The 16,051-nt window shown below is 47.9% G+C and overlaps 2 protein-coding genes across 2 annotated transcripts; both read left to right on the plus strand.

Moving 5' to 3' along the window:
- Positions 1 to 2,396: 2,396 nt before the first annotated feature.
- On the plus strand, positions 2,397 to 3,925 carry RhiXN_02479 (GATA type zinc finger; the record flags this gene model as incomplete). Its single annotated transcript, XM_043322296.1, has 6 exons — positions 2,397 to 2,513; positions 2,562 to 2,607; positions 2,661 to 2,941; positions 2,992 to 3,126; positions 3,175 to 3,280; positions 3,339 to 3,925. 6 exons carry the CDS (start codon positions 2,397 to 2,399, stop codon positions 3,923 to 3,925), a joined length of 1,272 nt encoding a protein of 423 aa, XP_043177792.1.
- A 7,760-nt stretch (positions 3,926 to 11,685) lies between these two features.
- Positions 11,686 to 13,592, plus strand: RhiXN_02480 (uncharacterized protein; the record flags this gene model as incomplete). The annotated part of the gene is made up of 4 exons (XM_043322297.1): positions 11,686 to 11,830; positions 11,884 to 12,942; positions 12,997 to 13,166; positions 13,224 to 13,592. 4 exons carry the CDS (start codon positions 11,686 to 11,688, stop codon positions 13,590 to 13,592), a joined length of 1,743 nt encoding a protein of 580 aa, XP_043177793.1.
- Positions 13,593 to 16,051: the final 2,459 nt, after the last annotated feature.

Consider the following 16,051-nt stretch of genomic DNA (forward strand, 5'->3'; position numbering starts at 1 on the left):
GTGGATAATAGAGTGATAGGAGAATGAAATCGGTTCGGACGCTGATTGATCACGTATTCACTCGAGACTAGGGCAATCTGACTCCAGCATACCTAAGCTGAGAATGAGCTTGGCCGAGTATCTCGAATAGAAGCCCTTAATGTAACGAGGTGCGAAGATAAGCTACATCTGCGGAGCCGTCACTATTAAACGTAAATGCTCAGTACCATAACCCCAGATTGCTCTATCGAGATGCCCCTGATATTGAACAGATTATTGGTACTTTTGCAAGCCTCAACATTTCCAAGTCGATATTGATTTTGATTTTTGGGCGAACAGACTGTCTCTATTTACTTACAATGACCACCACATGCTTAGGATCGTTCTCTTGCTCTTCCGGCTGCGCATTCTTTTTGGTTCAGAGCACTCACAAACCCCTAAGGCTCGATATCGAACCAATTGTGACCCGGAAGGTGGTCCAGTACGCTCAAGCGTATGGCACTAATGCTACAGGTTCGATTTGAACGTTGACCCTTGGATTCGATTTTCCACGTTTGGCACAAGGTCTACAGGCCCGCCGGCCGGAATAGTGTTCCGCTCTTGCACTAGGTCTATCAAGGAGACCCCCCACGGTAGGTATCGGAAGTATAGAAATAAAATACCTATCAATAGATGTCGGCCTTACGGCTGGTATATACGCTAATGCGACGACCGGAGTCGGCGGAGTATGGTTTCTATCAACGAGTCCAAACTATCTCAACTGATATATAGTTAGGACTCAAAGTTCATTCCTAGAGTAAAAACTCGCATTGAAACTATCTTTAAGCATTTCTGTACCGTTATAGTTTTGTGTTTATTGAGCTTTTCCGTGTAAGCAACTTCTGGTCAAGCGGTACAGGGCACGCATACACTCCCCTTTGTGTCGGTTTTGCGGTTTATTATGAGTCCGAGTCGTCCCAATTCACTGGAATCACCCACGCAATGGCATCCCCACACCCTCTTACTTTCTTCATCGATTCGCGAAGTAAGCTTGGCTATCGCCCAATACTGCATGGCGTACTTTCCCGCCTCTTGCGGACGGCCATCACGATCGTTACCGGAATGAATTTCCGTCGCTGCGCTGTGTAGCGAAGCCTACATACACGCTATCTATATTATAAAGCTACCATACGCCACTTGTAAAGCACTGGAACAATGGCGCTAACCTATAATATCACGGTGATGCAAGGACTCATGATCACAAACTTGGGTAAGATCAACTATCCCAGGAGCGTTTGAATAGGCAAAAGGGACTAGCTCGAAGCCCTACACAAGTATGGCCCAAGTTCCAAAGTAGCGTCTAACAGCACAGGAAACTTACACGACGAAACAGGCGTATGCATACGACTCACTTCAAGCTACTTAGCTTCTGTACCCCCGTGGTCTCAAACACATGGGCCAAATAAAAAGTTTATCGTGTATTCCCAGTGGATCCAGTGGGAAAAGGAGCCCCGATGCTCACTATTCGGTATGCATTTGATCCTTAGAACGAGCTGGTTCACTTTACTCACCGCAACCACTTGCATAGCCAGCATCATCCGCAAGAGGAAGTTCTTACTAGAGGATTGTGAATCTCAGCGTGATTGATATGATTGATTGGGTTCCGAAAGACTTCCGATCCTAAAAGTTATAAGCGGTCATTGTTCCGCCGGTATAAACAGAGAACGGTTCGGAATTCATTCCGCGGTCGATCCAAGAGGAAACAAGCATCAAATAGATCAAGTATCGAGCATCAATCACAAAGATTGAATTGTGGCGCTTCCTTCAAGCACGTTGAGTTGAAATGAATCTCTCCATTCACACTTGGGAGTAAACCGTTATTCGTTCTCCTTTCTTGAAAGGAAATCGGGAATAGTAGGGAGACCCGTGTCGCCGTACGGAGCTTGGAAGACCAACCTATAAAATAACGTGCTCAGATGATATTCAATATAAAAGAGAAGCTATGCCTGTTGGTATATAGTTGCCTTTGTCTTGATATAACGGTATTCAAAACTGCCATTACTGGTCCGTGATGGACCAAGAGACAGGCTCATTCAGTCAACATATACAATCGACCATATTTGGTTCTGGTGCCAAGCAAATGACGGGCTTGCTGATCGATTCATCACGATGGTATGTAGACCCCAAATGGGTTACAAGAGATACTAGATCGTAATAACGGTGAATGTCATTCGATCTGCATGAGTAGAATCGGGGGGTTAAGGGCCGGTCGGCGTGGGAGCATCCGAACCCAATTCGCTGGGCTGGAAGGGCCCGCGCCATAATACGGGCTCAAACCAAGTTGGTGGGTCATCCTGATTGGGTCAAGTGTGAAAGTCAGGGTTGGAGTAGCAGGACACAAAAAGGCGGCAGTGAGGCAGGTGGCAGATCTGTGCCCGATGATGGAGCTCAGACTTCCCCCCATCCGCGACCTCAACCTCCACGACGATGTGCGCCAGCCTGCGCATCCGGCTCCCTCCCAAGGGCCGGTGGTACGCGACGAGCGACTTCAAAAGGTCGGTCCTCTCTACCACCGACCCGATCATCCGACTTATTTTGCACAGGTTCTGAGCCATTGCCAGGCCCTGTGCGCTTTTGCCGACCATTATGGTCAGTATAGTTTCCGACACGATTCCTTATCCATCTCACTGAGCTGCTCTCAGCCACTGCCCCTCCCCCGCCTCAATCTCCCGAGGTCACTCAGATGGTCGATCGTGCTGTTGAAGTAATCAATATTTTGAAAGAATACAAAGAAGCACACTGCCCTCCGAGCGCGCCACCACGTCCCCCCAAACGGCCCTGGGAAGATCCCACCGACGACATAGTTACTCAACGCCCAGCTCCTTCGCCCCCTACCGACCGTGTTCCGTCGCCCATCACCGCACCAGCCTCACCCACGAATGTCGTTCCCCCTGCCCAGGAGGCCCAGATGGGGGTATTTGATGTAAGCAGATACCTTGATCGATCATTCGTTCGTGTCTCATCGTGCTGCAGGGTCAACCTGAGCGGAAGTCGACTGTAGAAGATGATGCTAAGGCAGCTGCCATCCGTGATATGGAGGATATTCGTGCTCGTCGCAATCAGGTTCAGGCTAATGCATCCGGTAAAGTCAAGTACAAGAAACGCAGCGTAAGTCTAGATTTTTCAACAGTCGATCTCATCTAACACTACCTTTAGCGTGCCACCCCTCCCGGTCAATGTCACTCGTGCGAGATTTCGGACACCCCAGAATGGCGTCGTGGCCCTGATGGCCAACGCACCCTTTGCAATGCTTGCGGTCTTCGTAGGTTCATCTCAAACCCCTTCATCCGCGTTATCTCATTCGTTTCCTCGCTCCACAGATTACGCCAAACTCGTGCGTAAGCGTGATAGGATCATCAGCTCCCTTCCGGCGGGCGGGGAAGCTCCACCCCCAATAGATATCGCCTTCCTTCGTAAATCGGCCCGCATGGCAGCAGAAAACTCGGCCCTTGCTCGTTCTTCCGCGGGTCGCCGTCGTACCACTGAAAAGGACAAGGCCAAGACTGACAGCCCCGCGGCAAGTAGCTCTAAGCCACCCTCTACCTCGACGGACGAAGGTCGCCGCACATGGGAACGTCATGAGAAGGAGTCTGGACCCATTAAACAATACAGACACAGCACGGTTACTTCCCCCACCTTTTCTGCTCCGCCGTTGTCGAGCCCTACTCGCCCACTCACATTGATGCCTATGACGTTACCACCGCCCCCTCAAACCCGTTACCCAGCCCCAGGTCAACCCCCGGTAACCTATGGCCCTTCTTTTCAGCCGTATATTCAATCCGGCCCCGCTTCCCAGCCTTCCTATCATATGGGTCCTCCAGGCAACTCCTGGAGCTACGATCACGGACACCCACACTATCCTCCGGGCTCTGCCCAGTGGGGCGATCGATCCATGCCACCCCGATGAAGGCTTGACGCTCGATGCATGACTGAACGCAACTATTTCTCTTTTCTTTTCTTTGTTATCTCGCCTGGCTGCGCCTTGTTTTTAGTTCTGCTTTATCCACCATCCCCCAGATTTATATACGCACGCCCTCTTCGAGCGAATCCCTGACCCTCCACCCTGAACAGTATCACCCCAGTATCACCAGTCCAACACCCCTGATCACCTGCTCTTTGTGTTATTTTCTTATCTCCCCGTCTCCTCTTTGTCTGTCTTATCCATGACCCCACTCACGCAAGCCCCCGAGTTGATTGTCGTTTGCATCAACCTGGTGCTTGCGTGGACCCAAACTTACCCTGTCCGTTTCGCCCCATGCGATTTCCCGTCTTGATTGCCGTTGTGGACACCCATCAAAATGTTGCCGCTCTGCAATCTATCATTGACGATTCAACGCCCAACCCCAACCCCTCGCCCGATCCGACCCGATCCGATCCGACTCACCCCACCCACGCGCGAAGTGCTGTGCCCATACCCCACAGCCCATGATACCAATCTGTCTGTCTCGCTATCCTTCCAATGCGTATTTTGCCCATGTAGATGTTGCTTCACTCTACCCGCTGTCCGCGTCCTCTCCCATGCAATCCTTCCCATGTCATATTGGGAACCCCAGTGTCTTGTTTGTATTTACTTACTCCCCAAGTCGTTTGTCCAATAAACAAAGTTTGTATCTTAATGATCTTCCGCACGCGTGTTCCTTGGATTTCAGGTGCCCCGTTGCGTACATTAGAAGGTTAAATTAAAATGGAAAAGCCATCAGGTGGGGAAATAAATGGGGTGACTGTTTTTGACGTTTGGGTATAATTCCAGCCCTTGTGGCTCAGTTCGGAGCCCTTGGGGAATGGCATATGGGAGGGTATCGTATTCGCATCGAGTTTGCAATGGGATAAATCGGCGTATAGATGGATGTTTTGCATGACGGAAATAATGAATAGCTCCGTGGGTAATTGATAATTCTGTAGCACCCATAGGGTGGATCGACAATATGAGATCGTAAATGGACTACGAGATCAAATAAAAGCGTGATTCATGTAGCCGATCCTTCTCAATGGATTGAAGAAGCATCTTACCCAGCCTCCTGTCAACATCTTACCCGCCTCTGACCAAAACCCGATGGGAACAACCGAGAGTCCGAGACGGTTCCGTTCCCAAAGATCGACGACAGGGCCAGTATCGGGGCAGTACAAGATCGCCGACAAAGTTCGATGACGTATTACGAGGGGGCTTTGACCACCCGCGGTTTAGAGAAGGAACAATGGAACCTTAGGCACGGTCCGTGCCATGCGTTTTACACTCGCGGTGGAGCTTTGGTGGCTTTTCCTTATTCGGTTACCACTACCCGCTGTGTGAGACTGAGATACGAGGTGCGAGAGGCTTTCGAAATTCACCAAAAATTATCATTATTTTATTTACAATCCTATGTGCATATGACATGCATGCCAATAAGCCCAGTTAAATATTGAGGAACCATGGTTATCCAAACGATTTAAGGCGCGGTCTCTCTTTGTACAATTTCACAACTGCGCACGGATCTTATTACTAGGCGGACCCCTGTTAATATGACCGTGTGTTCGGAGAAACGAAAGGGAATACAAACCCGAAGAGTAAACGTCTAAAGGTGTCAAAAGGTATTTGTATCAATATAACTAAACATTGTCGCTCTATCTTGGATGCATTCGTAATGTGGCACGTTTGATTCTTTTGACAACACGTACACTGTGTGTACCCCAAGGTTGTGCCTGTTTCTAGTCCCAGCTAGGTTGGATGGTCCGATTCAGCGCGATTTTGGCCGATTCATAGGTTACGGAGAATTATTAGTACAGGGAATAAACGGTGAGAATAGTTTGGACTCGGATGCAGATGCGTAGGTACTTGGGCACATCGGCTCAGGTCCATGTTCCAACGAGTACTTGGACAATGCCTGTGGGTACACACGTCGTACGATTTGTCCATATCTAGTTATCAGGTCCACATCAGCCGAATTTCGCGTTAGTCCTATGCAGACATACGAGCGCCGACATTCGGAACTTATTTGACAGCTTTGTCCCAGTATGATCATGCCTGATTGAACACAAATAGGGGAGAGACGACCCGATTTATAAACGTTTGATCCCCGTGTCAGTCATCCTTTAAGACTTGGGTTCCCTAATTTAACTTGGAAACAGCTCGGAATGGCGCACGTTGGATTCCAACCTGTTTTGACCGAGAAGTTTTCGCGTAATGGGAATGATTCACAGGGGAAGGCAATTACGTGGTAGGCGCTGGGCCGGGGCAGCATGAGGAGCATTTCACACTTTAACAGGTGTGCCAAGTTTGCTACTTACCTTGAGTGGGTTGGCAGAATTTTGAGAATTCAAATCAGTGAATAGGATCTTCGTCCGATCATTAGACTGTTCTGAGGTGCATAGGGATTATCTTGAGCCACCCCCAAGTAGGTGGCCGAATCGGTTCGAACTATCTTCACTTACGACGCATTTAGTGCGCATGGAATCTGGTCGCAATCGATCCGCTGCAAGCATTCTCACAACAATCCTAGACGCGCATTACAGTAGGCTGGTGCCTCCCAACACATCGTCAAGCATGGATCATACGTTCTCTCTTCATAATCAACGCCTTATCATCAAGATCCAAAATGCCGCTGAGATGCGGATTTTACAATGTACTCGTTTTGGTTTGCTTATGTATTCGACTGTATAGCTATCAATCGCACGAAGTCGCAAATGGGCGGGGATTGAGGCGTGGGCGTTGTTCTTTGTATTTCCTTAGTCGGAACCCAATCAGTAAGTTTTAACTTGCTGAGCGATTAGATACTGATATCATTTGATATCCCCAGTTTGGAAGGGTGAATCTAGTGTTAGTTCAGGGATCCTGGGAGGATACTTGCCATCTTCGTACGGCGCGATTCGCCATATCACGTGTCTCCCGATCCGCCCTTGACAGTTGCCTACGGCTGCCGTGCCACGGTTATGGGATCGATCCACACCTGTACTTCTAGATTTGGACGTCGGGTACAAGCAGTGCGCCGATCTGAGTCGCTTATGAGACTTCTACTTTATTTTCCCAATGAAGGGTTTGTATCGCGCAGTTGAAGCAATTCAACCATACCTAAGGCAGAACCAGCAAGAGGGTCGGTGAAACGCGTACGTGGTCTAGGTATGATAATATGAATCTCAGCAGCCCCAGATGGGTAAAAGGGTGTGCTGCGTGGCTAAGACCAAGGGGAAACCCCAGGTTAAAGATCACCCAACCGCCCTTCCTCTCGAACCATGATCCACCATTGTCGTCCCTGAGGAAGAAATCAAGTTTTCGGACTTTTAATGTTGGGGGGTTGATCTCAGTCAATCGCGCCACTGCGAGCCGGTAATTTTAGGGGCCAGACTCCACCCTCGAGGTACCGAAAGTGATGACACGCTCTCTCGTTTGATCTAACTCAGAAAATGTACTACCAGAACGATATGAATGCTGCAACTTCGGTGAGCTGCGTGATCTTAGTGAAACGTGCCAAGGGAATTCATGAATGCGATTCAATTGTATGCATTATAGCTCTAATAGAGCTGAATACTCTAGGGTTGTTTAGCAACTTTTGAAGGGTAACTCGGAGATCGGTACCCTTGAATAAACGATCTGTGCGGTTACAGGTACCCTTGTTTTGGTATTGTTAGTTTTATGGCCTAGTGGAGAGCCCTGAAGTTGGAGACGTACTCACGCATAATTAGGACACAGGTATAAATCATCTATATTAGCTCAATTACCTTGCTTAATCATGTTTATTTGTACATTTCACATATTGCTTGACAGCAGAAAGCGTGCAGCGGGCGGCTCTCCGGCCAACATGATCAACATGACTCCCGAGCTCGGTTGTCCATAATCTCTAGAATTAGCGCTGAGCCTGTGTATACCAAGTATCACTCTTTCACAATGGCGTTCTCGAGAAGGTTCTAGAATAACTGAGAGCGAAGACGCCGAACTATGCTAAGATGGTAGTTTCGACCCCCAAAAACCTATCTAAATCCATAGTCCAGACCAAATGAGCGTGATGCAGAAGAAATGTGTGTAGGAGCTCCAGACGGCGGATCTGTTTTATTGGAAGTGTTCGAATAGAATATATCAAGCTCAGGGTAGAAGACAATGGATTCAACTAGGAGCGCAGAGGTGCCGAATTGGAACGACTGGAAAGCATTGTTCACGTTGTAATTGTTATCATAGTGCGAGTAGTTATGTAAGACCTATCAAAAGGAATGCCGGCCCTCATATATACTACCAGAGAGTTCTGCCTCGTAGCCAACTTATGACGATTGTAATCACATATGAGTGATAGCCGCGTAATAATTCATACGGCGGCCACAGGAGCACGTCGGAGGCTCTAAGTCATTTGGGTCGAAGATCAGCCAGAGCTCCAAGTTAGAAGGTTGTAGGCTGGGGCAGTGGGGTCGCGGTATAACCAAGAGAAAGCTAGCTTGCAACATATCATCCGGATTAGGCGGTGTTAATTCAGCACACGAGGAATTGTGCAATCAAAGAAAGCGTTATCGAGAGAACTGAAGCTTTGAAGTCGCTCAGAAATTGAAGTGGCTACAGGGTTCGAGTTTCTCACTGGCATGACTGTAGCGCTAGCGCCGCTCCAATACCTGGCGGACCGCATGACTAGGGCGCGTATCCTCCCAGATTCTCATCCATTGTTTATCGGGCTAAGTATTCCACAAAATGACCGCTTTTGAAAGGGAAAACACAGTATGTGAGATCAGAAGAATAGAAGAACGACATCCTGAATATATGGACAAGGGCATGAGGCAGCCAGATAATCAAGATATGCATCATGTAATAGGTACATGCATCAATGTTGGTTTTTGCTAATGTGCACTCTTATGGTCGAAGAGTGGGCCATGAACATATAGTTGATCGAGGCTTGTAATAATGCTTAACTAACCAGAATACCATGATAGCTAGAGAATTAAATCTAACCTAGACCTTGGGTCAGCGTGTACCGAATCCTCTCAGATATTAGGGCCTTCCGCCTATCTTTGAGGAAATATTTCCTTTCAAATAAAGATGAACCATGCGAGTTAAATGTATAACACATGTATTTAACACATTATGCATCCATTCCAATGCTCATCCCGTCAATTGTATACCTACTTTATAATCTCCGTAGTCAATTGGCTTATTTTATGGACGTTTTGCCGCCGAGTGGCAAAATGTCCGCAGATATATGAATTTCATCTCCAATCATCAGTTCCAAAATTGAATTCCATCGACCTTTCTCTTGGAACCTAGGATCGTATTGGTCCCCGTTTCAACTCAATTGTCAGAACATGGTGCAACCCACTCCGTCCATAGGGTACATTGAAACTTCTCTCCCCAAACAAACTGAACGTATAGCCTTCGGTTTTGTGCCCCCCAATTACATGGTCATCGTACAGACGTAAGAAACAAGGGACTGACCCGTCCGGCTCCTCGGAATTGGCAGTTCGGCCCAATGTAAACGGCCCCGCTCGAATAGCCTCGTAAACGTGGGTACGAAGACTGAATATGCCATACTGACCATAGATATTCAAATATAGTTGAATCGGGAAATCAAAATGGGTTGTTCATGACCCTATGCCCTGAACTCATTCACCCATTCATTCGAAAGGATTGAGTGCAAGGAATGTGTCCACCGTCGTTGTCACATGTACAATATGGATAGGCCTCTCCAACCCTTCCATAAAGGGGAATCAGATATGGGGCTGTGTCAATCTGCATGGACGAGTCAGCCTCAGAATGTCACTGAGGTACGATAAGAACCATACCTAAACGGGATATACCGATCGGGAACCTTATAGTGGATTATGCTATTCCGTCGAGTGTGTAAAGATATATGTCAAAGGGCAATACTCGGTGGGTAACTTGTCGTGGCCCGATTGAATAATCAGTATGGGAATACGCAGTTGAACCAGGTGACTCTTAGGCTTGATGGAAATCCCCATTCAGGCTGGTCCGATACCCATACGCGCGGCAGTGGCGTACTTGTATAAGATACGTGCATGTTTTTAGTCAGACTTTAGTTTAACCTTTGAAGAAATGAGCCTATCGAAATATAGTTGGACCACGTTCGCCAGGAAGACCCGATGTCCTTGTGCGTTACCACGAGGGAGTAGGGCTAGTTTGATCGCTCTCTGGCGTCTAGAGCGCTTCCTAAATTCAAAGTTTGTCCCAACGGCCATAGCTCATGAATAACTGGGATAGGATACGAGCTATGTGTACGCCATTTCAAGTAGCATCAATAAGGCGGAATCCGGTGGCGGTTGGGCAGTCTTGAGATTATCCCGAATGTTCCGAAATGAAAATTTAGCATTCAACGTTGCCCGATTTAAGAAGCTATAAGGCAAATGTATTCCTTATTAGTAGGGTAGTTCATCACGTCTGCAAGTGATCTAGGGAGGATACGAGAAGTTGATCCCTATGAAATATTAGGGGTCCGACATGCGCTTTGCCCGATGGGATGGCCATGTAGAACATATGCGGTTTACTGACCCCATCTGCACAACGAGAAATTGAGACTAAGAAAACACAGTCTATAAAATCGGCCTGTGATGTGGCGGCACCGTGGGCGGAGCCGAAACCAGAATCACTAATCATTGGTCCAGCGTCATACTGATGACCAGGGTTAGGCGACGTGGCATCGAAGGACTAACGTTAAATGTGAGCGGCTGGAGTAACGACACGAGATCTGATAGAACCTATGCACGGAGCCGCGAGAAACGCAGTTGGGTGAAATTTTATAACAAGACCGTTTGTTCCTCGCTTGTTAATATGAAGCGAGGGGATAGAGAACACCATGTACCGAAGATCGTGTGATATAAAACGCCTAGTTTGTGCGCAGCGCAAAATATCCACTAGGTCAATTGTCGTTTTATTTGTGTTTGATATAAGGTTTGTTAAGGCACCATCCAGTTTATGTGAACATCTTGTTGACAATTGCTGATTTAGCCTCATAAACCTTACTATTTGAGACAAATACCGTTCGGTTTTCGGGCATACCGGCACATGAGAGTGTGCCCTCACATCCGTCTCCGGTTGTTCGAAACAAAACACGGTCTTCCACAACTATAATCTTATAGTCGCTGATAGCTTACCAGATCGGTCGAGCCTATAGAAGATTGAAGTTACGGCAGCATACCTCGTGTTCAAAGTACATCGCTTCCAAAGGCTAAATACGAGTAAGCGAGTTGCGACGATCGACCCGGTTAAAATGTTCATAAATGCTTAGGCGAGCTCACCAACATCCTTTGAATCTCAGTCTTGCCTCCTCGACTGACATTAGATTATAGCAGCCAATCTATGCTGTGAGTCAGACTATTCGTAGAAATCTACGCCTGCATATCTATTCTTGGATAAAACCTCTAAATAACTGGGGTCTGCCGAAGCAGCAAATTACGGAAGCAACGTAACCGAAACATACGTTTTCCGAAGCAAACACTAGTGGATAGAATGTCATACAGATGGCCAGTACTACCATAGCTATCAAAGTAATACTTGACTAATTGTTGGGTGTGGCCATGGTCCGATAATGTGGAGTTGGTCAAATCGTTCGACGTGGTGCCGGCACTTAGACCGGCATCGAAAAAGGCTGTGCAGCACGTGACTCCGGAGATGGCTCCTACCGGACGTCCGTGCTGACGTCATCTTGCTTGTACTTGATAAGAGCACCAGCCACCAACGGGATCCACCTTGACTCCCCGCACATCATGGATGACAATCAGCAATTGAGCGAAGAGCAGGTTATGAATGGCTTTCATGCATTTCTAGTCAGTGCTCTCCGACACGCAAAGGTCGAGCGCTTGCTTGACGATGAACTATTGGCCAGTGCCGAAGCCGATCTAATGATTTGTGGTACGCTTAATTATTAACCCCATTATAGGCTAGGTTATAACAATTTATTGCAGGTCCTGCCTTGTGTCTTTACTTTGCGGCGCTTCGTTCGAACACAAATCCTCCTGGTGTGCCCCTCCCACGCCCTCGGGGGAGTGATGAGCCCCAAAAGCGACTTACTGCGATTACATGCCCCCCTGGATTTCTCCCCTTCTTTGAGCTATGGGCTCGAGCAGTCCCCAAGATACAGTCTCTTGCCCCTGAACACACATATGACCTCGCGAGTATAATCTGCGGCAAAGCCCCTGTCACGCTTCCTGCCGACATACCTTCCCCTTTCCCCGAATCACCAACCGCCGAACAAACAATACTTTCCAAAGTACATGCGATCGCCGCCGATTTGCGCGCAGTTGCAATTGAGATATCACAGCGGCGATCATTCCAAGTTCGATATCAGGAGGATTTGCAGGCGGCCCTCAACTTGGGCGATCCCACAAGCCCGGGAGGACCAAGGACAGTGCCAGCGACAGCCAAATTCGTCCCACCTCCAGGTTATGAAGAAGCTGCATCAGCATCACCTCATTCTGCAGTGCTCTGTGGAAAGATTTCAGAGCCATCTGTCTATACGTCCGTTCCAAGTTCAAAGGCCCCCTCATATGGCTATGGCCTTGGTATGCCGGCCTCACCTCCACTAAATTCTCGCCAAAGCTCTACCGATCGTCGCTATGCTGAACTCCCACCACTTCCACCAGGCACTCCAGAGGCAGGGCAAGAGCCGTTCGTAGGTGGATTTGCGCCCCCTGGAAGTCCACGAACTCCGATAAGTGGCGGGGGCGGGTTCGGTTCGCCGAATGGTGAATCAATGCCGGGCGGATGGGCTCCACTTCGGGTACCTCAGCGCTCTAGTACACCTACGCCTTCTCGACCGAATACAGCGTATGGCCACCGCGCCACACAGTCAGCAACCCTACCGGTACCAGGATCCAGTTCTATTCCTAGGCCTGCAAGTCCCTCCCTATTGACTGCGAATGACCCAGCCATTACGATCATTCGCGAAACTTTGTATGCTGGGCTCGCGGATGCGTTAGTTGAAGCACCTGAATTGCTGGATTTGTTGGAGACAGATCCTACAAGTAAGCTTGGTCCGCGTTTAACCACGAACGGCGTACTGACAGTGGTTTGTATAGGGACGTACTTTGCCGCAGTCGGGTTGGCCATTTTAAATGTATCGTTAACTTCGGTCACCCCTCGTGGGTCAATTCGAGCAGTTCTTGGGCAAGAGCTTACATTAGAAGCCTGCCCGCAGCCTCTCCGCCCGCTTATGATGGAGTTTGCCGCCATTGGCGAGTCTGCCAAAGTGAGCGGTTTTATTCTAGCCCGATTCGAATCGTTGCCAACTCTCATATATTTGTAGGAGATAGCAGAGGAGGACGACCGCCGAGCTATGCACCTCGCAGAACGAGGCATGGATATCCCCGAACCTCGGATTGATCGGCTTAAACGGACACTCCAAACGGGAGTCGCAGCACAACGTCAAGAAGAACGTGCTGCTCGACGCAACACTCGACGATTAGCTAGAGAAAGAGAAAGAGGCAGGAGCATCCATCACCAAGAGGAAGGTGAAGATACCAGTGGGTCCGACGAAGGCAGACAAAGTCCCTCAAGCTCGACTGTTCGATTCGCTAACCGCCTGAACGAGCTTGCTTTGCGGATGACCTCTTTGCCTACCTTTAAACAAAGGCAGCAAGAAGTATTCTCTATTCTCAAAGGAGTGAGGGCATGATTATTGGTTACAGCCCCTGTGGATGTTTCCATTCTTGGATTCGTGGTTTGGATTTTTGAGTTATTATGCCTTTCTTGGTTCTATTTCGGGTGAATCCTCTTGGTAAATGATGATTTCCTCCCCCTGATTGGTAGCTAATACCCCTAGACTTTTTCACTTAATCCATGTATTTTCTGATTAATTCGTCATGTATGCGTGTACATGCATTGAAAGTTTTACATACCTCCTATACAATAGAAAAAAAATAACATTGTCAACTACGGGTTAAAGCTACTCGTTCGCTCCGGCTCGTTGATAAGGTCTGTGCCATTTGGAATGATATCCATCATAAGAAGATGACGAATCGCGGTAGACCAGGAGCCTTGTGCTCTCTCCGATCCAAACGACCGCGACTGAACTCGTCGACGATGCGCTATCGATGCGTACCATATGCCTTTCTAAGTGTCGCAGTTGGCCTCTTTTCTTCTGTGATATCAGAGGCTATAGCCAGTGAAGTGATAGGGGCCTTAGGGATATTCGACTGTTTTCGATTTCTTCCAAGCTCAAATTCCCTGTTCCCACTACTGACATCGATTTATCATATTCCGGCGACAAATCCGCTTCAAAACGTTGAAATCTCGGAGAAAGATGACTAGAGTTGCTCTGAATCCTTGAACGAAGTCTGGGACGGCAAACGATTCGTGGAACTGAGAATGCGATTTGTCGGGCAGGAAGCTCGAGTTAGAGTGGTTAGAATGGCCTCTCCCGACATTCAGAGGAAGCACCATATACATAATTGTGAGATTCGGTATAATTCGTACCTTTGGAAAGCCCGAGATACTGGCAAACCAAGGAGCACTTGCTTCTGCCCTATATCGCCTATCTAACTAACACAGGCTTCGCCTGGGCGACGAGTATCGCCTACAATAACACATGGATCAAAACCTGGGTACAGTGTCAAAGACCTATCTTTGGACTAGGTAATTTCGGGAGTGATGACAAAGTGTGTATCTCTTAGATTCGATAGGCTATCGTCTTCTACAATGGTTTTCAGAACCCCTCCAACATGTGTTTATGGTAGGTAGTGTTTGTGGTAGTGTTTGTATCGGAAACTTTCTTAACTAGTCGCAACTCGACCCCTAACATCATCGTTGATGGTTTCACATGATAGATTTCTTCAGCCTGGATAGAACGTTGCCATCTTTTTGCTAATTGACTTTCTCTGAGAACAATTCAACTTGCTGGACCAAGCATGGCCGATGATAGACAAACCTTTGGACTGGCTTTGACGGGATTCTCGGGTTTGTTCAGGTGGCTTCTGGTCAATCCATCGGCCGTACTCGCTGAAGCATGCACAAGTGACCAATTTCACAGGCATAACGTCCCCAACCTGCCGGGTTCGGGTTCGGGTTTGCGTCTGATCTGAGAACACTGAAGCCACTAAGAATGCATGTGATACACTCGACCTCTTCCTTAATTTTAGGAACAGAGGCAAGACAGCCTCATGTGACTCGCATCAATCAAAGGTGATGCTGACCCCTATGTACAGATCGGGCGCTTGAACATGATCCAGGCCCCTGAGATAGCTGACTGATAAGCTTGGGCGTTGAGCTTCCCATTTCAGTTGTATTTATTAGATACCATAATCCAGTATAGACAAATTCAATTGTTGTTGTTGACTTTTGGGTCCACTGACAAATGCATCTCACATTAGGCTCATCACGGATTTTCCCTTGGAAAGTTAATATATACATGAGCTACTTCCATCCCATTGATCCAGACATATGGAAAACAAGAGCTTCATGCATCTTGGCTCAATGCTGCCATGTTGTTGTACACCACTGTAAGGTGGGTACATGCTAGAGGCGGGCACTTGGGGCTGTATCTACTACAAGGTAAGACTGACTAATCTATCCTACTAGGCTACTGTCCTAGACGTCCTTAAGGGGCGTTGAGGCAGCGGGCGCTTGTGGCTGTATAGAACTAAGTAAGGACGCTTAAGGCAGTGAAAGTGCTACCTACAACAACAAGCTGCCTAACTACAATGACCACGTGCTGTAAGGCAGTGGTGAGCTACGTATGTACAGTAAGATTGGTGCCTAAGGCGTTGGACTAAGTATTTACTGGGCAGTAAGGCCCTTGTACAATGAGATGAAGCAACAAGAGGTAATTGACCTGGGTGTTACCATGGTTGGTGGGCCTCCTTATATATTCTGGGTATCAACTATTTACAAATACAGTATATCAAATGTGTGATCAAATAAGAACCCCGCTCTGCAGTTGGCCTTACTCATACATACGTGTCACTGACGTGTCATGATGACATTGTAGGTGGAGGTGGCTATGTGTGATGAGTAAGCGCAGGTGGGGACGTGGCTTGGCGCTTAGCGTATGTTATAAGCGCCAAAGTCACATGATTAGAAATGTTGTCTGTTTGTCTTTGTTTAAATTTGAGAAAATGGAATAAATTCCGTGGTATC

The sequence above is a fragment of the Rhizoctonia solani genome, chromosome 3 (genome assembly GCF_016906535.1).
Source record: "Rhizoctonia solani chromosome 3, complete sequence".
Lineage (NCBI taxonomy): Eukaryota > Fungi > Basidiomycota > Agaricomycetes > Cantharellales > Ceratobasidiaceae > Rhizoctonia > Rhizoctonia solani.